Genomic DNA, 21,915 nt, shown 5'->3' on the forward strand with positions numbered 1-21,915 from the left:
TGGAAGGAAAGGCGGACAAAGGGGGTGTTGGCTTTGGGGATGACCAGTGAGATATACCTGCTGGAGTACGTGCTACGGGTGGGTGTTGCTATGGTGACCAGTGAGCTGAGATAAGGTGGGGCTTTACCTAGCAAAGACTTATAGATGACCTGGAACCAGTGGGTTTGCCGATGAATATGTAGCGAGGGCCAGCCAACGAGAGCATACAGGTCACAGTGGTGGGTAGTATATGGGGCTTCGGTGACAAAACTACATCCAATTTGCTGAGTAGAGTGTTGGAGGCTATTTTGTAAATTACATCGCCAAAGTCAATGAACGGTAGGATAGTCAGTTTTAAGAGGGTATGTTTGGCAGCATGAGTGAAGGAGGCTTTGTTGTGAAATAGGAAGCCGATTCTAGATTTAATTTTGGATTGGAGATGCTTAATGTGAGTCTGGAAGGAGAGTTTACAGTTTAACCATACAGCTAGGTATTTGTAAGTTGTCCACATATTCTAAGTCAGAACCGTCCAGAGTAGTGATGCTAGTCGGGTGGACGGGTGCGGGCAGCAATCGGTTGAAGAGCATGCATTTAGTTTTACTAACATTTAAAGCAGTTGGAGGCCACATAAGGAGTGTTGTATGGCATTGAAGCTTGTTAACACAGTGTTCAAAGGAGGGCCAGATGTATACAGAATGGTGTCGTCTGCGTAGAGGTGGATCAGAGAATCACCAGCAGCAAGAGCAACATCATTGATATATACAGAGAAAAGAGTCGGCCCGAGAATTGAACCCTGTGGCACCCCGTAGAGACCGCCAGAGGTCCGGACAAGAGGCCATCCGATTTGACACACTGAACTCTATCTGAGAAGTAGTTGGTGAACCAGGCGAGACAGTCATTTGAGAAATAAGAATTAAGTAGTGGACTACAATGGAGGCCTACAAATCCTGACAAGACCTGAAGTGATTACCACAGGAAATCAGCAAAGATGGCTCTTTCATGCTTTACGAATCAACATTACCGCCTTGAAAAAAATGAAAAAAAGTGGAGACTGGAGAGTGAAGCGGGCAAACAGGACCATTACGTTGGGCCTACAAATAAACAATGTGTTGGAGCAGTATAGTGTGTTTTCCCGGCGCTCACCAAGCTTACTTAAGCCCCAGTTATAACAGGGTATTGTTTAAATAGCTACTGAAAATACTAATAAAAATGGATTGCCAGGGAAAGAATTTGAATGGCCTTGTTCTTTATCAGCATGAATCTGAAACACTTATCTCTAGGCCTATACCTGCAATAATATATCCAAACTATATTTTACAGAGCAGCAGAAAAATGCAACACAAAGCAATTCTATACAAGGCAATAGTTGCAGAGAAAATGGGAGGGATTTTGTGATTGATTATTGGCTTGAAGAGCTGGTTTTGGGGCCGGACTTCAATCATCTGTTGATGTTTAAGTCACTCGTTGGCACAGGAGGATGCAGAGAAAATCTTAATGGTAGAAAACATGAAAACTAAACGGGTGCCAAAGCAGCAGTCTCTGCTCTCGTCTACCAGTGCATTTTCTAGGACTGGAAATAACCTTGCTGCAGTCTTCTACACTGCAGTGCTTTTTCTAGGACTGGAAATAACCTTGCTGCAGTCTTCTACACTGCAGTGCTTTTTCTAGGACTGGAAATAACCTTGCTGCAGTCTTCTACACTGCAGTGCTTTTTCTAGGACTGGAAATAACCTTGCTGCAGTCTTCTACACTGCAGTGCTTTTTCTAGGACTGGAAATAACCTTGCTGCAGTCTTCTACACTGTAGTGCTTTTTCTAGGACTGGAAATAACCTTGCTGCAGTCTTCTACACTGCAGTGCTTTTTCTAGGACTGGAAATAACCTTGCTGCAGTCTTCTACACTGTAAAAAAATATATTTTGTTTTTACGTTAACTTACTGGCAGCCAGTTACCTGTACTTTACTGTAAAAAAATGTACAGTATGTTACCGTAACTGGCTGCCAATAAGTTACTGTAAAAACTGGATTATTTTTTTTACAGTGTACAATATCACAACCATGCCAACTGCTTTATTCCTGAGAAAACTCATTCAGTGCTGTTCTCATGATGTTCCATTGAAAAGAGACTATATAGGAGCATTGTGTGGTTAACTTGGGAAAAACATGAACTGCTTGGAAAGGCTACAGACTTCTATGACACAGACTTCAACATAGGCAATGTTGACAGACATAACCCACTGGGCACAAACTGGTTGAATCAACTTAATTTGTCTACTTATTGTGATGTGGAATCTAGGTGTAAAATACATTGGATTTGAAAAAAAGTCAGCAACTGTGGTTTTGAGGGAGAAATTTCAACCACATGATTATGACATCATGGTAACAAACGTCAACATAGACACATCTTGTGTAAAATATTCCTTTAAAACAACATCAATTCTTTAATGTTATATCCAATATCAGAAAAAAACTATAGGCTGGGCAGTACCTCTTACTGGAGAGTTGACCTATAGCCAATACCCTTTGGTCTCCCATACAGGGTTTTAACCAATCCCAGCCATGCTATGATACAATACTTGTCACTGAGTATTGCCAATGTGCTATCGTGAGAATGATTGTTGATCGCGCTCCACTTAAAAACTAAATAGATTCACTGTTGCTACCGAAGTCATTCCAAACAGTAGATTTAACAGAGCAAATCAAATGTGACCAATCTTTATCACTCCTATATAGTCAATGGTGCTATTTAGGCCTATATAACATTTACAAAGTCATCAACAGCAATTGTTTCAATTCAACCAAGGGGTTCAACTAAAAATAGACAATACAATAGTCCTTTGGTTTCAAGCTCTGGTTGATTTCAAATGTTATGATATTTAGTGACTTTGAATTGTGTTTGGTTTGTCAACGCAACCAAATATCAACATGTAAAGGAGATGCATCTTCTGCTTGGATAGTTCAATCTGTGCCACTGACTTAGTCTGGACTTAATAACATTTTGTCTACAAATGAATCATTGATATGTTAGATTCACGGTCTGCATCTCAACCACAAATCTGACTGAATCGAATCATACTTTGATTAAAGTTCATTTAAAGTTTGATTTGATTTAGTCCTATTCTTTAATAAATAAAAGTTGGAGAAAAGGATTAAGCCAGTGGCTCAAATGGAACTACCCAAGCAGTTGGTACAGCTCCTTTAAATGTTGATGTTTTTGTGTTGTCAACCAAACACAATTCAATATTACTTTCAAAGTAAATAGCCTAAAGTTAAGGCTAACTTACAAACTAATGTAACAGTATTTCTTCAACCTTAAAATGAGTAACAGATCCATGGTCCTATTTTGAGGTGACTGTAACTCTACAATTCTTCTTATATCATTATATAAAGTCTGCATGTTCAAGATAGCGTGCATAGGTCATCGCAGGTCTGTGTAGATATTCACAATAGCTGTAATAATCTCTGCAGGATCTCAAATAGCATTGATCACTTGCACCATGCCCTTCTAATCAGGGCAGGTGTTGTGGGCAGGCCCTAGGGGGTCTGGCACGCCCTACCGTACCTCCTTGACTGTCCTAAATAAAACATTGAAATATGAATAATTGATTTGACCGACAGACAGAACGACACATCAATCTCATATAAAGCATCCGTGCGAGAAAAAGAGCCCCTCTGTCTCAGTACGTGTAGCCCATGTATCTGATGCTGTCTGAACAAGAGTATGGCATGTCGTACTCTTTTTGTCCAGACAGCATCAGATACATGGTTCACCTACAGTGAGACAGAGGGGCGCTGTTTCGCTCACCCGGATGCTTTCTCCAGTGAGATAGTTTCAGCCACTAGCGAGTTGAACAGGGATGTAGTGCTGCCGGAGGCGTAGTAAAATAATATTTCTGGATACATCTTAAATAAATGATTTAATTGCTACAAAAATCCATGAAAACGATAGAATGACAAACCAAATAAATATGTAGGCTGTAGCAGCCTCTAGGTAGGTAAATGGTGCTTTCTTCCCGACCTCTCAATTCAATTCAATTCAACGGCCTTTATTGGCATGGGAAACATATGGTAACATTGCCAAAACAAGTGAAGTAGATAATATACAAAAGTGAAATAAACTATAAAAATGAACAGTAAACATTACACTCACAGAAGTTCCAAAAGAATAAAGACATTACAAATTTCACATTATGTATATATACAGTGTTGTCATGATGTGCAAATGGTTAAAGTACAAAAGGGAAAATAAATAAACATAAATATGGGTTGTATTTATGTAATGTAATTTGTTCTTCACTGGTTACCCTTTTCTTGTGGCAGCAGGTCAAAATTTTGCTGCTGTGATGGGCCACTGTGGTATTTCACCCAGTAGATACTGTATGGGAGTTTATCAAAATCAAGTTTGGGTTCGAATTCTTTGTGGATCTGTGTAATCTGAGGGAAATATGTGTCTCTAATATGGTCATACATTTGGCAAGTTAGGAAGTGCAGCTCAGTTTCCACCTCATTTTGTCTTCTCTTGAGAGCCAGGTCTGCCTACGGCAGCCTTTCTCAATAGTAAGGCTATGCTCACTGAGTCTGTACACATTCAAAGCTTTCCTTAAATTTGGGTCAGTCACAGTGGTCAGGAATTCTGCCACTGTCTACTCTCTGTTTAAGGCCAAATAGAATTCTAGTTTGCTCTGTTTTTTTTGTTAATTCTTTCCAATGTGTCAAGTAATTATCTTTTTGTTTTCTCATGATTTGGTTGTGTCTAATTGTGTTGCTGTCCTGGGGCTCTATGGGGTCTGTTTGTGTTTGTGAACAGAGCCCCAGGACCAGCTTGCTTAGGGGACTCTTCTCCAGGTTCATCTCTCTGTCGGTGATGGCTTTGTTATGGAAGGTTTGGGAATCACTTCCTTTTAGTTGGTTGTAGAATTTAACGGATCTTTTCTGGATATTGATAATTAGCGGGTATCGGCCTAATTCTGCTCTGCATGCAGTAGGTTAGGTTGTACACGGAGGATATTTTTGTCTCAATTTGGTGTTTGTTCCATTTAGTGAATTCTTGGTTGGTGAGCAGACCGCAGATCTCACAACCATAAAGGGCAATGGGTTCTATAATTGATTCAAGTATTTTTAGCCAGATCCTAATTGATATGTCGAATTTTATGTTATTTTTGATGGCATAGAATGCCCTTCTTGCCTTGTCTCTTAAATCGTTCACAGCTTTGTGGAAGTTACCTGTGGCGCTGATGTTTAGGCCGAGGTATGCATAGTTTTTTTGTGGGCTCTAGGGAGTCTAGATGGAATTTCTATTTGTGGTCCTGGTCAACTGGACCTATTTTTGGAACACCATTATTTGGTCTTACTGAGATTTACTGTCAGGGCCCAGGTCTGGTAGAATCTGTGCAGAAGATCTAGGTACTGCTGTAGGCCCTCCCTGGTTGGTAACAGAAGCACCAGACCATCAGTAAACAGTAGACATTTGACTTCCGATTCTAGTAGGGTGAGTCCGGGTGCTGCAGACTTTTCTAGTGCCCCTTGCCAATTCGTTGACCTTCTCTCACTCTCTCTCTGGCGGTGGTGCAAATGATGAAGAACTGCAGATGTGTGTAAAGAGGCCTGTCAGTGGGAGGGTTGACCTCTTCGAGTGGGCCAAATCCAAGAACAGCCACAGACTGAAACCACGACCAGGGGGTGATAAAACGTCTGTCCTCAAAACAGTTTGTTACGGACTTGGGGTTCATGTACGACGCATTTGAGCTCGCCCTACTGTCCGAGCGTTAAGCTGACAGAAAAGTACTACCTCTATTGCGTATGCAGGCAAACTGATCCACCGCATGAACCATATCATCCCACCAACGGGATCGAGCATCGAAATTCACTGCGTGTCCGCCTTGATGTTCATAAAACTCCACGGTCCTCCTCTTAAGCAGTGGGACCCAAAACGATATGTGACCAACCCGGTTAGGGAGTTGACCATCTTGTTTTTCTCTGTAAGCTTAGGACTCGGACAGTAGGGCGGTTTCAAGTGCGTCATCCAGCACCACATTTTAAAGGGCGCTCAAATTGCTTAATTGAACCCTTATCAAGTTCCGCTGCCTACACCTACTCATCACATATTAGTATTATTAGTATTGCAATTACAAATAAAAAAGACTACCACTTCTCACAATGGTGCTCGTTTAGTAAAGGTAGATCCAAGCTGAATCATTGCCTCACAAAATCACATCATGATTTTACATAACAGAACAGAATATAATAGCATGTTCTGTACAGTAGTATTAGGTGTATAATATGTTACACCAAAAACACCTCAGTCATTTCTTATCTAGAGCTGAATAGTCCAAAATGTTTGGAAAGGAAAGGAAAATACCTGTCTATTTGTGGAAACCCCCTCCCCCTGATTAACTCTTTAGTCATATCCCAGTTTACCTTTTTGCTTATGGCCTTGCCTACACCTAGCAAACAGTTTTTTAAATTATACGAACAAAGAATTCCATTTTATTTGATACGGCAAGCCAGACAAAATTAAACAGGCCTATTTTATATAATGAATATGAATTCGGAGGGCAGAAATGATTAAATATGAAAGCATTAGACCTCTCACTAAAGGCTTCAGTCATACAGTTATACTTAAATCTGAACTTATTTCAGCTCATGAAACATGGGACCAACACTTTACATGTTGCGTTTATATTTTTGTTCAGTGTAGTTTTAATTAGTGTTCAGCGGCGTGTCGCCCAGGACCTGGGGGGCTGCTGGGCAAGAGAGTTTCCCACCACACCACGTCTTGCCTGTCACCAACCCTGATGGGCCCTAACCAAGACACCGTTTTAAAGGAGGTTTTTGTGGAGGCCAGGAGATAAGAAATAGTTGGGATGTCTGGGTCTCATGCAAACTGCCTTCTGTATAATGACAGACAGCTCCACACCAGGGCCTCCCTGTGGGTTCACACCGAGGAAACCTTTAATTACAGGAGTGGAGGTCTGACTGAAAATGTTGCTATTCTCAGGGCCAGATTTAAAAAATGTAACTAACTTTGAGCTGGTTTCCTTGTGTTTTCACCGGGGTTTTATTGCTCAAAAAACTTGCGGGCCCAAATAAAACCAACCGCAGTTCAAATTCGGCCGCGGGCCACCAGTTGGAGAACCATGACCTGCAGGAAATGCACCATAAGTCTCTAGAACCAAGATTGAGACAGGTTTACTGTATGGCAAACAAAGTCTGCACCTCAGATCGATGGTCTAAAAAGTTGAAAATGTGCACTTAAGAATAAATACCTACTGATGGGATTGTCGGGATAAGATGAACCGTGAACCTGGGTGGTGGTGCGCATGGCTGCGATTTCAATACACACTTTGAAGCAACCACATCAGCACATACTGCAGAACAGACACAGATGTGTATTTTTCACTATTCTTATAACTGCAGTGAGAAAGTTGAAGTGAAGCCTAGTGTATGCAGTTCCTTCCAGCTTACGATACCCATTCAAATGATTGGGGCCAAGAGAATCAAAGTATATAAACTTAGATTCCCTATAAGTCCCTGGTATATTACATAGGAGAGCCTAAGCTCTCATACATTAGACTAATAAGAATATAAGCTATGGTAATGTCTGGCTGCAGACATCATGTGATCTATATATTCTGAGTCTCTTAAAGGGAAATAAAAGTTTAATAAAAGAAAAGTTTTTTTTTTAACTTAATAAAAAAAATCAACATGTTTTAAAGGCAAAGATGCTGCCACCCTAGAAATAACATGTTCGTTCACCCTTGTAGTAATTCTCATAATATGCCACCTCCTACAGTGTGATTGGGGCAGAACCTACCTGGCCCTCTAGGTCCTTGCAGGAGACGGACGGAGTGTTGACATAGGAGCTGACTGAGGAGCTGGTGTTGATGTCATCTGTGTCGACGGTGTCACTGATCCCACTGCTCACCGAGCTGCTGTCGTCCCAACTGGGAGCGAGGAACACAGAAGAGAGAAAGAGTACGAGTTCGAATGTTATGTGGTAGGAGTCCGTAGCGAGAAAGGGGGAAGACATGATAGACCGAACGACAGGGAGAAAGCAAGAGACACTGTAGAGCAGGGGTGTCAGACCAGTCCCCCCCCCAAACGTGCTACTTTTGATCATCTCATGTTTCAAAGCCAAAGATGCTAACATCATAAAAAAGAAGCTTGTTCAGGCCACTTCTCTCTCTGTAGTTGATTATGGTGACTTGCTGTATATGCATGCAACCTCCTCTGTCTTACAGAGACTGGACTCTGTTAATCATATTACAAATGCCAAGTCACTTGCCCACCATTGCACCAAATTGGTAGCTTGGACCTCACTTTATATGCGCAGAAAGATACTTTTGTATGTGTTCATATACAAAGCCCTTTTGGGTAAACTCCCTCTCTACCTCTGTAGTCTGGTCTCCTTCACCACCAGCAGTCGCCATACCCGGTCTGCTAGGTGGTTGCTACTTAAAGTCCCCAGGACATTCACAGTATTAGGCAAGTCTGCCTTCTCTTTGTGTGCAACAGACACATGGAATAGTCTGCAATCCATGCTTCATCTAGATATGTTGGTGCCACTGAATGAATTTAAAATATTGATGAGAGACTCTGTGACAGAGGAGTGTAAATGCTTTTTTTTCTAGGCTGGATCATGTTGTTGTATTGTTTTGTTGTATGTTTTAATGATGTCATGTATTGATTGTTGCTGCCTTCTTGGCCAGGTCTCAATGAGTCTCAATGAGTTTTTTCCTGGTTAAATAAAGGTTAAATAAATAAAAATAAAATCAGGGAGGTTCTGAGGGTGGAACTTAAAATGTGTTATATGTCCTTGTCATCAAAATGTACAAAAGACTGGTCTCCTCCCTGGCTGTCTAGCGACATGCGGTCAGGGTGCCCACCCTGTGAAAATTAATGGAAAAAAATAACTGTCATGTAAAAATAAAAAAAATACACATTTTTATCAATAAACATTTTATCAATGAGCTTAAGGACATACAGCAAAAGAAGGGACAGAAAATAACAGGATCATTTCAAACTGAGCGTTATCAACGGAAAAACTGTCTCTGGCTGCGCTGCTCGCAATCAACTCGACTGCTTCCCCTGCCTGCTGTTCTCCACCAGCAACAGCGTGTGGACAAGAGCTGGTGACTGCGACTTGAACAACGAGCCCACAGCACTCAACAAGCATGAGAAATCTGTGCCTCCCATCCAGAGCCAGATAGCTCTGAAGAGATTCAGTAGCTCACCGCTAGATCTGCCATTGAATGAACAACGGAGGTTGAACATCGGCATGCACAATATGAAAAGGTAAACGAGAACCGTGAGATTTTGAAAGACCTAGCTAATTAATGCTACATGCTACCTAAACAGGAGATGCCATTTCGTGGCAACGATGAGAGTGCCAGCTCATCAAACAGGCTCAGGGGCAACCATGTGGAGCTAGTACACGCCTTAAGGCCGAGCTGAAAAAGATGAACCGTTAGCAACCCGTCGAGAGACGCCACCGTGTTTGATTTTTGCTCGCAGGCCCATGGAATTTTCAAAGAAACAGTCGCGCTCTTCTGTGTTCTGCAGAACCAAAAAGATGAATATGGGTTTCTGCCGTACCCGTAACGGCGGCACAATGAAAGAGCTGGAACGGCAACGACAAGGCTTTGATCGTTTCTATGAGCCATTCAAGCAGAAATCCAATGATCCGGGCCTGGCAGAAAGCGAAGCTCGTAGTAAACAGCCAATCAGTAGAGAGGGGGCGAATCTACTACTAGATGCGGGACAATATTAATGTTCAGATGAGAGCCAGGTTTGACCACTTTGGTGACTTTCATTTCCTTGGCTTAGAGGACTGCAAAAAAAATTGAAACAATGTCACACATTTCGACACCAGCAAACGAGAGCCTGTCAAATTATGCCAATTACTTCGATTTTGTTTAGACCGAAGGAAGATCTCGTCGGATTGTGCAGTTAACAAATGGTACAGGACAAATCACACAGACAGCTCCTCATTTTTTTCTCAGCTGGTGCTCACTATACCAGCCACAACAGCATCCGTTGAGAGGTCATTTTCGCCGCTGATACGGATAAAGACATACAGTCAAAACCGGACCGATAAAGGGCGACTCTCATCCCTTGCCATCATCTCCATTGAGAATCGACACCGAGAGACTTTTAAAACGGAGGGCCAACAGGGAGGAGTTCTACAGGTCAGTCGCTGATGTCTTTACCCAGAAGGAAAGAGGGAGGGAGGGAGCGCCACTACTATAATCACATTACATGTCTATTGTGTTAGTATATATCTCAATCAGTAGCACCGACTACTAGGCATTTAGTGTGTGTAGCGCTGTCTACAAGTAGCCCTACTCGCTGGCATTTGGGTCGCTGTCTGTGGTGCTGAAAGTTGCCTGGCCGTGCAGGGCAGTTGCGCATTAGGGCCTGTGAATGTGTGCCTAAAGGTTGTTCCGCCGACCTGTTGCTGTTTGATGGTTGGTTGTGGTTGTTTGATGGTTATCTTTGTGATCGCGTCATACTGAAAAACAGCGTAGCAACAAATCCGCTTTATGGGTGTGTGCGTGTGGAGTGAGTGACAGACAATAGAAAGTGTCGACCCGGCCTCGGACCTGATCGCACGTCACTGTTTGCTTCGACGACATTCGCAAGCTGGACAGAGTGAAAAGACTTTAGGCGGAGGCCCGTTATCCTTTCTTCACGGTTTCAGCCATTTCAACGTCGATTCAAATACTCAAACCACCCGCGGGGCCTTGAGTTTAACACGCGCTGCAGAGAGACAGAGATACATTAATAAGACTGGACAGGGTAGAAAGAAGAAAAGAAAATCCTATTATTCTTCCTCTTTTACCAGGTCTGTTGGCCAGAGACAGCATTCCCATCATGCCTGTGACGTTAGGAACGTCTCCCTCCAAATTCCTAACTAGTTTTAATTAGCGTTCAGCAGAGTGTCTCCCAGGTCCTGGGGAGGGGGGGCTGCTGGGTAAGAGAGTTTCCCACCATACCACGTCCTGCCTGTCACCAACCCCGATGGGCCCTAACCAAGACACCATTCTAAAGGAGGTTTTTGTGGAGGCCAGGAGATAAGAAATAGTTGGGATGCCTGGGTCTCATGCAAGCTGCCTTCTGTGTGATGACAGACAGCTCCACACCAGGGCCTCCCTGTGGGTTCACACTGAGGATACCTTTAATTACAGGAGTGGAGGTCTGACTGAAAATGTTGCTATTGTCAGGGCCAAAGGCTCTATCTGTGTGTGAACGGACTTACAGATGTGTGTGTGTGTGTTAGTGTGTGTCTGCGTGCATGTAGATGTGTGAGGAGTTTATCATCCAATAGAACCACTCCTTTCACAGTACTCACAAAGGTGTTGAAGTGTGGAGGGAGTTGGGGGGGGTGGGGGGTGTGTGTGTGTGTGTGTGTGTGGGGGGGGGGGGGGGGTTCTCTTTATGATTCTAAGTTCACATTATGATTCTAAGTTCACACGGATCAGGACACTCACTCCTTCCAAGTCTGCCTGTCTGTCTGTCCTCAGTCTCCCATGCCAGTGTGATTGTTGCTGAGCTAACCAAAACAAACTCGGCCAGCCACAGCCAGACACTGCTGAGCGTTCCCTGTGAGAGCATCAACACCTCAGCCAGAAGCAACAGACCCCTCAATTCACAGGTCTACTCAGTCCACTGTCTCAACTAAGTCCAACCCTTTCAGTATAGTACCACGTTTACTGTGAGGAATATAAAATGGTAGCAGGGCGGAAATCAGAGTCCATAGATGACCATAATGAATGGTGAACTGACTCAACAGTAGTCCTAAACATCACCCACAGGTTCCAGTCTGGCAGGTAGGTGGGCAGAGGTTTGGCTCTAATCTAACACTAGCCAGGCTTGGGTTGCAAAGCTACCGGTAAATTTACCAAAGTTACCAGAATCTTCAGTAATTTTGGGTAATTAACCAAAATCTATGGCAATCTATCGTATTTGATCATTTAAACTTGAATAACCTACTTATTTGTTATTGATATATAGTATGGTCCATACGTTTGTAACAGATAGACCATATGATTCAAGAGAAAATAGCACGATTCATGAAAAAAGCATCTTAATCAACAACGCCAATGTTTTCAATTAACTCTGCAACTCTTCCATTGACATGGTCAAATGAGGTGTGTAGAAAATAACATGCTGAAACCCTCATATTAAACATCAATGGTATTCACTCAGTTGGTTTGTATTTAGGATAATGTTTTACAGCTTTGTCATTTTATTTTGTATTTTAAAATCATCTTATTTAATTATTTCATATATTTTACATGTGATAAGGCCAGACAGGGGGCCAAAGATAATTACAGACGCCTGCGATAATCTGAAGTACCCAAAATGGCCACTAGATGTCTTGTGATAGATGACATAAAATCCCACATTCTGGTAGTTTACTGGTAAAATGTGAAAGTTTCCAGTAATATACCCTCCCTCTGCAACCCTAAGCCAGGCACAGTTGCTACATTTCCATTGAGGATTTACCACAATGTTTAACCCAAAAGGCTCAGACTTTTCTGTTTCCATCTCCATGGGCTGGCACCGGTGTCTCCCTAGGCCATGGCTCCGGCGGACCTACTCTAACTTGGAGCCAAGGCAAGTACCCTGGGTACTTTTCAGTTTTCATTTACATAACAATGTCTAACTGTGAACTTTAACACCTTCTCACAAAGCAATCTTGAATGATGCCGAGGTTGTTGATTCTGATTGCCAGAAGTCTTTAGTGTCACACTCCTGATGGAAACACCATAACACTAGAGCTGGCATTAACATAAAACACTGGCGGCCCACTGGAGTGGGGGTAAGTGTCAGTGGTAGAGCACCAGGTGTGTTCTGCTGGCCAGATGCCTGCCCGGTGTCCTGCAGTGCCCAATCCAGCCTTTGTTTCACTGCACAGGTCTTCGCACACACACACACACTAGAACTCCATCCACACAGCTACACCAAAACAATTCATCTTTTCACTGAGCCAGGGCCGAGACATGCAAGACAAGGCCAGGGGCTGGAGTGGGGTGGCAAAGGTGGAAGAGGTCCAGCACAAAGACTCAGTCACTCAGTATTCGGAATGTCTCCCTTCCTCCGTTTCAGCTTGGGAGAGTTCTACTGTATACTTTATGGACTTGTGGTCAAAACAATACATTTTTCAGATGGACCCATTCTGCTTCTAGCCACCCAGCACAGAACTAATCATGGCTGGAGGGCTGAGGTTCAGACAGGTTACTGTTCAACCTTTGCTATGCTATCAACCCTGATTATTTGTTAAATGGAGGAGGGAGTCTCCTGGGTGTGTTCTAGGCTGTGAGTCAGAGATCGACTGGGGGTAGAGTGAGCTCTCAACCCATGGCTGACTGACACTGTAGCTCCTCCAGGGCCTGGGGCAGATATAGGTTAGGTACAGGTTAGGCCCTCCCCTCCCCGGCTCCTGATGCTGCAGTGCTGCTGTCTCTGCTTCCTACAGTCTGAATAATGAGCAGAGACTGGAGCTGGCAGGGTACACCTGGCCCCTAATCAACATCGCCCCTAAGCCACCATTAGTGTCTCTCTCTCTCTCTCTCTCTCTCTCTCTCTCTCTCTCTCTCTCTCTCTCTCTCTCTCTCTCTCTCTCTCTCTCTCTCTCTCTCTCTCTCTCTCTCTCTGTATCTCTCTCTCTCTCTCTCTCTCTCTCTCTCTCTCTCTCTCTCTCTCTCTCTCTCTCTCTCTCTCTCTCTCTCTCTCTCTCTCTCTCTCTCTCTCTCAGACACTTCACTCTTTCTTTCTACTTCTCATCTCTCTTCCCATCCCTCCTCTCATGTCCCCTTGACTGGGAGATTGTCTCATCAAAAATGTGTACTTGCAAAGAAAGATGACCAATATATTCCATGACCAGAAAAGTATGTGAAAGACTAAGGTGAGTTGATATTGTTGTGTTTGTTTAGATATTAAAGACTGGGGTCTCTATAGAGTGATTTGGGGGTGGTGTGGCGGCACACACTGTATACCCCCCTGTTTCTGTGTGGCGAATGCAGGATTAGAGACACAGGGGACTCTCTGGGACAAGACATTGGGTGACTTTGGTCTGAGAGGCCAGTGGAGGGAAGTGAGCCGAGCTCAATCCAGAGGCCCCCACACCACACTGTCCTGCATGTCCACTCTGTTTGGTCAGGGTGGGAAGACATTAGTTCTACTAGACTTCTCACCCCCTCAGCAATATATTCAAAGCTGTTGCCAAGCGATGAACACCTAACTCCAAGCTGCTCAGGTCATTACACAGACAAAAGTGTCACATAACCGTTTTATACTTGCTTGGAATAAAAACAACACCATAACTATAATTTGATAACAAATTATATTAGAATGGCTGATTGCTGACATAAAAAAGCCAGTCTGTCAGTACACTAAAGCAGACAGATTAGGGAGAAAACAAACCAGGCAAAGACAAAACAACTGGGCACACCGCGTCATTTCAACGTGGGAATATGGGTATTTTTCGGTTGAGATGTTGATCAATGAAATTTCAACCTTTATTCGCCCAATCAAAAAGACTGGCAGAAGTTTGTTGAATTCCCAATGTATTATCATTCTGCACCACCAGATTCCAATAGAAAAACAATGTCTGATGTTTGGTTTAGCTGTCATATAAATGTGTTATCACTGCACTTTCAACCATTTAAAAGCAGAACAAAATTCAAATTGGAATACAATGTCGGATATTTCTGTATTTATACAACTTAATGTGCTCTCACTGTGCTTCATCTAATACCACAACTAAATGACCTGGATCGCAGTTGAGATTACATTCAAAGTACATGGTGCAAGTGATCAATGCCGTTCGGGATTCTGCACAGATACTTGTATTGTGAAGATCTTCACAGACCTGCGACCTTTGCACGCTATCTTGAACATGTACACTTTTCTATGATAGCATAATACGATTTTTAGAGTTACAGTCACCTCAAAATGTGGCCATGGATGAGTTACTCATTTTATTGTTGAATTAAAACTGTTACATTAGTTTCACAGACGAGGCGTAACATAGTAGATGTAAATCCGGGACAATCCAATTGGTGTGATATGTAACATTTGGTATGGTTACATAAGACGAAAGTTTGCTTAATGCAAAAACTAAAAGGAGGGTGGTTGGTCGGTGTGGATGGATGGATAGGCGTATAACGCGAACGTCTAGCAACCCAAATTGAGACATGGATTGTGTATGTGTGCCATTCAGAGGGTGAACAGGCAAGACAAAGATTTAAGTGCCTTTGAATGGGATAATGTTCCCCATAGCTTCCCCGGCACTGCTGCGCAGAAGAAATATCAACCCACACAGAGAAGCACGAGATTGAACTTGAGAGTTTTCCCCCTTAGTTAACACTATCAACGTTTCTCTTTACTGTGGCAACAGTGATCGAATCAGCGCAATATTAGCCAGTTTCAATGCAACACACCGAAACAAAATGAACTATGCAAGAGATTTCGTTGTAGGCAGAAGGCATCGGAGTAGGATTCTGTTGAATTGACAAGCAGGACTCAGCCAGTACTCCACACATACTGGTGTGTATAACCAATCAGAGCTGCAGTAGGCCTGTATGCAAATAGACCATTGCCATATATGGATCTGTGCCATTCACTTTGAACTGGACTGTGTTTACAGCATGAGTGGTCATGAGTTGATGCGCTTGTTTTGAGACCAAAGCAGGAGCTGCACGTAGCAACATGTTCATATCCTTTGCTGGTTAGTGAGTTATTAGGCCGGTTATAGATCATTTGTAGTCAACAAGGGGGGATTGTTTGCTTCCTACAAGGGCACAAAGCGTGTACATTTCTAGACACCTTCGGAAAGCAAGTCAGGTAAAGAGCTTTTTTTTGTTTTTGTCTAAAAGGGGCAGTGTTGTATTTTGAGACGGTCTTGACTAAGCTAAGTAGCCAATAGGCAGAAGGTAGCATAATTTGTCTGATTCTCTGTTATAATGGTATGGGAATAATGATGCACTTTATTTTGTAAAGTGGTTCCTTGCAACAAACTACAATTCTCTGGAGAGAATTGCTTGTGGAAGATTAACGAGCGCATGTTTCCATGGGATATCTGTTGCTGCTGAGGAGGACCGTCTGCATTGATAGCCGTGCTTGCTGTGGATCTTGTGAGGACACCTGCACGGAACTGCCCTACTTCGCCGAGGGAATATCTACGAGTCGTGAGGTGGGGTTCTTCGGGACATTATGAGTGTCGTCATTTCTTTTGAGCTCCAACGGGTTTAAGCAGGCTTTGCAAGTCATTTGGGCAGAGGTTGTGAGAAACCATTGGGGTTGATTCCTTTTATTTCTTTTGATGTGGTACATTGAAAATGCGATCATATATGACCTTGAACCTTATGTCTGTTCTATCTGAAGTTAATACTCTCGCTGTCATCACCCTAGTGAGTTTACAATAGGGATTCTTCTTGGAGACATCCTTCTTAACTAACATCCGTTGAGATATTCTAAGGTCATATCGTGAGAGTCAAATTCGAGCCTGGTGAGAGGGTTACACTAGCAAGCAAGGGAAAAGGACGCTGTAAGCCAATATGGCAATGGAACATTTCGAACAAACGACTGGCTTGCGTCCATAGATACCGAACAAAATGACTGAACGACTGGGTGTCGTCTCTGGCAACCGAACCGATAGATCGAACGACCTGCCGGCTTGGGTAGCAACCCTAGATTTGTGTCCGGACTATATCTTGTGGAAGGATTAAATAGTATGAATAATGTCATAATAATAAATATTTGAATGAAAATATGTAAATCATTATTTGTATATGTTGGTAACTCGCTGTGCAACAGTAATAATGCCATCGAAGGCGGTGTTTGGAGGATATATTGGCACGATTTGTCGGCCCTTGACTTCGTCTCTGGCCTAACAGCACCCGTGCCAATATATCCTCCAAACAACGGCTTCTCGGTTATTATCACTTAAATAGCCACGGTAGCCTACTTGACCACTGTCTGAAACTGTAACTCAAAGCGGGTTCAGCCTCAGTGTTCACAGTAAACACGCGCTGGAAGTTGCACAGAATTTTCACAACGTTAAAAGTTTGTGCTCAGCAGACCGGAAATTTGCTCAGTACCAAAAAAAATAGAGGTAACATTGGTAGTAGGTACCAGGTGCACCAGTTTGTGTCAAGAACTGCAACCCTGCTGGGTTTTTCACACTCAACAGTTTCCACGTGTGTGTCAATAACGTTGCACCACCCAAGGACATCGAGCCAACTTGACACAACTGTGGGAAGCATTGGACCCAACATGGGTCAGCATCCCTGTGGAACGCTTTTGACACCCTGCAGAGGCCATGCCCCGACCAAATTGAGGCTGTTTTGAGGGCAAAATGGGGGGGGGGGGAGGGACTCAATATTAGGAAGGTGCTCTTAACGTTTTGAACACTAAGTGTTTGACTTACATTTGGTTACGTTTAATTTGCTCTGTTAAACCTTCCCGTTGGAATAACTTCTCAATAGCAACAGTGAATCTATTTAGTTATTAAGAGATCTCTCAATAGTCATTCTAACGACAGCACATTGGTCGTAGTCATTGACAAATATCAATGCTGGGCTACGTCAAAACCCTGGATGGGAGACCAAATGGATAGCTATAGATAGATCAACTCTTCAGTAGGAGGTGCTGCCCATCCTGTTGTTTTTTCCCGATAGCGGATATAACATCGAAGACCTGACGTTGATTCAAAGGCATAAATTCAACATATTTTAAACAAGGTTTGTCCATGTTAAAAATTGGTTAGCATTATGACACAATTCTGTTGTTGAAATGTCATCCTCAAAACAACAGTGAATGACTTTCTGCAAATCCAATGTGTTTTCCACACAGGTTCTACGGCACAATACGTTGACAAATTACGCTAAAACAACGTTGATTCAACCAGCTTGTGCCCAGAGGGAAGCTCTCTGTAACCATTGTCTGTAGGCCTTCAGCACTCGGCAATGAACCGTTCACATTAATAAAACACATCACTCAAAAGGAGTAACACTGTTTAAGGACAATTTGCATGCATGAATAGGAACACGTGGCCTGACATTAAGCGATGCGCTACATTCAAGGATAAATTACATTTAGCTGCCATTTTAGGAGCTCCTGTGAAGGTTTTGTCACATATTCACCACGTCTAAAAAGAGTCCATTAAAACAAACACACCTGTAAAAATGTATAAGAAATGTACCCGTTTTAAAGTCCAACACAAAATTGCAGAGCTCCACAACACCACAAATTAAGATTCTCTATTCTAATCTCACACAAACAAGACAATGATAGTGAGCCAAAGCCAACGCAGACCCACAAGTCTGTGGTCCTGCAGGATTCCCTGTCTGTCTGTCTGTCTGTCTGTCTGTCTGTCTGTCTGTCTGTCTGTCTGTCTGTCTGTCTGTCTGTCTGTCTGTCTGTCTGTCTGTCTGTCTGTCTGTCCATACCTGAGAGAGCCAGCAGCAGTAGCAGCCCACTGTGATATCCCCTGGCTGCAGTAGGAGCTACTAGGAGCTCGCTGAGGGAAGCAGCTGAAGTTGGACTGACTACACTTCCCCCGTCCTACTCAGTCCCCCGCTACAGCACACTGACTGACTTACTGACTGATCTCTCCCCCTGCAGCGAAACAGACAGCCACACACACACACACTGGGGGGGAGCGGCCTCACACACACAAACACGCACACACCTTCAGAACTGCCACAGAGGGGAGTAATCTGAACTGGGAGCAGAGTTAACCTGGGAAGTACTTCAAACACCACTTCAGCTTCTGAGTCACCATCCAGACAGCCAAGCCAGAGCTGATAAAACAGAACAGAACCTGTGAGGTCCTTCAAACATAGGTAGGTAAGCCTCAGATCTCAGAACAGCTTTACCTCTGAGATGTTCAAACAATAATAAGCTTTTAACATGATCTCAGAACAGCTAACCTAAGAAGCTCTTTAAACCCACATTTGTCCAAACCAAATGCTTTTATTTTGCCAGGTGGATGGTGCGTATGCTTGGGGGGTATTTGTAAAGACAACAAGCCCAGGAGGACACGTTGGTGGATTTTCCTAAGCCAATCTAAATTATACATTCCAATGAGGCTCATGTTCTTTCCCTGCTTTCCCTTAAAAGGATTGTTCAGGGTCACGTCCCCGGGTCAGGGATCAAGTTTTAAAAATGGCTGACTCACTAACTCAGAGGAAAACATCAACATTAAGCAAGAAAGCCAAACCAGCCCCCCTGGTCATGTTCAATATCTCTCTCCACTTTCCAGTGATATTCAAGTGACATGCATTTCACAAAGATCTTTAGAATGACTGAAAGTAAGGTGGTGGCCCAGGACTGTTACCAAACTCTAACAAGCTGACTGACCCATATTTTAAATTCACTTCATAAGCAGAAACCAACAACACACATATAGCAGAACCGCACTTGACAAGCAAAAAATATAAAATGTAGTATTATACTTATATGCGTGTTTTTTTTACGCACACTTAGAAAAAAGTTGTCATCTAGAACGTAAAACGGCTCTTTGTCTGTGCCTATAGGAGAACCCTTTGAAGAACCCTTTTTGGTCCCCAGTAGAACCCTTTTGGTTCCAAGTAGAACAGTTTTAGGTTCCAGTAGAACTCTTTCCACAGCGGGTTCTACATGAAACCCAAAATGGTTCTACCTGGAACAAAAGTTTTTTTTAACCTGGAACCAAAAAGGGGACAGCCTTTAAGAACCCTTTTTTCTAACAGTGCATCATAAAACTGGACCGCTATACATTTAGCTTCAGATTCAGTGTGTAGAGGGAGTTTGATTGGCACATTCCAGGCTAGCAGGCTAACAGCCCAAACCTCTGAAGCCAGTCGTGTGTAATGGCATGGCTGCCTCAAAGCCGGAGGACTGCCAGGAATTCAGCAGAACAACAAATCTCTCGATGGACTCAAGTCTTTCTCTCTTTCTCTCTCTCTCTCTCCCCCTTCTTTCTCTCGCTCTCTCTTTCTGACGCGCGTGTCTGTCTCTCAAATGAGTGGAGTAATCAAGCAGCAGAGAAATGACACAATTTCCACTGTATTCTGTAGTTTCAGCTGTCCTGGAAAAAAAACATTCCACTTCTGAATAAATTCGGTTCCCGAATGAAAAAGAAATGAAGAAAAAGACATTGCTGACAAGCTGACCTAAATATAAGTAGATAAGTCAAATTGTTTCTTTTCTGAGCATGTGCATAACCTTAAGTAGTCCAGTTTCTTTGCAAGCTATTGGCTGCTAGCTGCTACCAGCAAAACATTTGACCCAGAGTGATCATGTGTTATATGCTCCTCTGGCCTGGTCCGGCTGTGATTTCACATCTCTGATGTAAACCCAAGCCGAGTTCCCTCTCCTTGTTCCAGTGTTACTCTGCTGAGACGGTGGGAGCTGGAGTCGGACTGTGGAATAGCAGGTCACAGGGCGGAGTAGTGCTCTACACACACACACCCCCACACGCAAAGTTACTCAAGCAGACATACAGTCGGGCAAAAAAGTATTTAGTCAGCCACCAATTGTGCAAGTTCTCCCACTTAAAAATATGAGAGAGGCCTGCAATTTTCATCATAGGTACACTTCAACTATGACAGACAAATGAGAGAAAAAAATTCCAGAAAATCACATTGTAGGATTTTTAATGAATTTATTTGCAAATTAAGTATTTGGTCAATAACAAAAGTTTATCTCAATACTTTGTTATATACCCTTTGTTGGCAATGACAGAGGTCAAATGTTTTTTTTTGTAAGTCTTCACAAGGTTTTCACACATCGTTGCTGGTATTTTGGCCCATTCCTCCATGCAGATCTCCTCTAGAGCAATGATGTTTTGGGGCTGTTGCCGGGCAACACACTTTCAACTCCCTCCAAAGATTTTCTATGGGGTTGAGATCTGGAGACTGGCTAGGCCACTCCAGGACCTTGAAATGCTTTTTACGAAGCTACTCCTTCGTTGCCCGGGCAGTGTGTTTGGGATCATTGTCATGCTGAAAGACCCAGCCACGTTTCATCTTCAATGCCCTTGCTGATGGAAGGAGGTTTTCAATCAAAATCTCACGATACATAGCCCCATCCATTCTTTCCTTTACACGGATCAGTCGTCCTGGTCCCTTTGCAGGTCCCCCGGTGTGGTTCTGGGATTTTTGCTCACCGTTCTTGTGATCATTTTGACCCCACGGGGTGAGATCTTGCGTAGAGCCCCAGATCGAGGGAGATTATCAGTGGTCTTGTAGGTCTTCCATTTCCTAATAATTGCTCCCACAGTTGATTTCTTCAAACCAAGCTGCTTACCTATTGCAGATTCAGTCTTCCCAGCCTGGTGCAGGTCTACAATTTTGTTTCTGGTGTCCTTTGACAGCTCTTTGGTCTTGGCCATAGTGGAGTTTGGAGTGTGACTGTTTGAGGTTGTGGACAGGTGTATTTTATACTGATAACAAGTTCAAACAGGTGCCATTAATACAGGTAACGAGTGGAGGACATAGGAGCCTCTTATTTTCCAACATAATTTGCAAATAAATTCATTAAAAATCCTACAATGTGATTTTCAGGTTTTTGTTTTCTCATTTTGTCTGTCATAGTTGAAGTGTACCTATGGTGAAAATTATAGGCCTCTCTCATCTCACCTCTTAAGTGAGAGAACTTGCACAATTGGTGGCTGACGAAACACTTTTTTGCCCCACTGTACATGCACACTGCATTTCAGAACAAAAAATGTGTGGGCGAGCACACACAGATACAAACATAAACACACACACACAATCGAAGCTCAAAATGCAGCTCAAATCCAGAACACGACATGCCACAATAACAAACGCTGATAGTGTCACACTAGCGTTGAGTGTTCTTTTGTTATCGCTCTCTGAGTGTTGAACATTCTATTGCTTCTGCAGAGAAAGACGCAGGGAAATGACAGAGCACTTCATTCACTTCCA

At 43.1% G+C, this 21,915-nt stretch overlaps 1 protein-coding gene across 9 annotated transcripts in view; it reads right to left on the reverse strand.

Annotated features, from left to right (window-relative positions):
* Positions 1-21,915, reverse strand: part of LOC135524152 (neuron navigator 2-like) — a 91,793-nt gene that overhangs the window by 42,793 nt on the left and 27,085 nt on the right. For all 9 annotated transcript variants that reach the window (XM_064951383.1, XM_064951384.1, XM_064951381.1 and 6 more), the window contains one exon: positions 7,791-7,920. In XM_064951383.1, the coding sequence (XP_064807455.1) occupies positions 7,791-7,920 (130 nt within the window). The remainder of the gene's footprint in view (positions 1-7,790; positions 7,921-21,915) is intronic.

This window comes from Oncorhynchus masou, chromosome 31 (assembly GCF_036934945.1).
Source record: "Oncorhynchus masou masou isolate Uvic2021 chromosome 31, UVic_Omas_1.1, whole genome shotgun sequence".
NCBI classification, from domain to species: domain Eukaryota; kingdom Metazoa; phylum Chordata; class Actinopteri; order Salmoniformes; family Salmonidae; genus Oncorhynchus; species Oncorhynchus masou.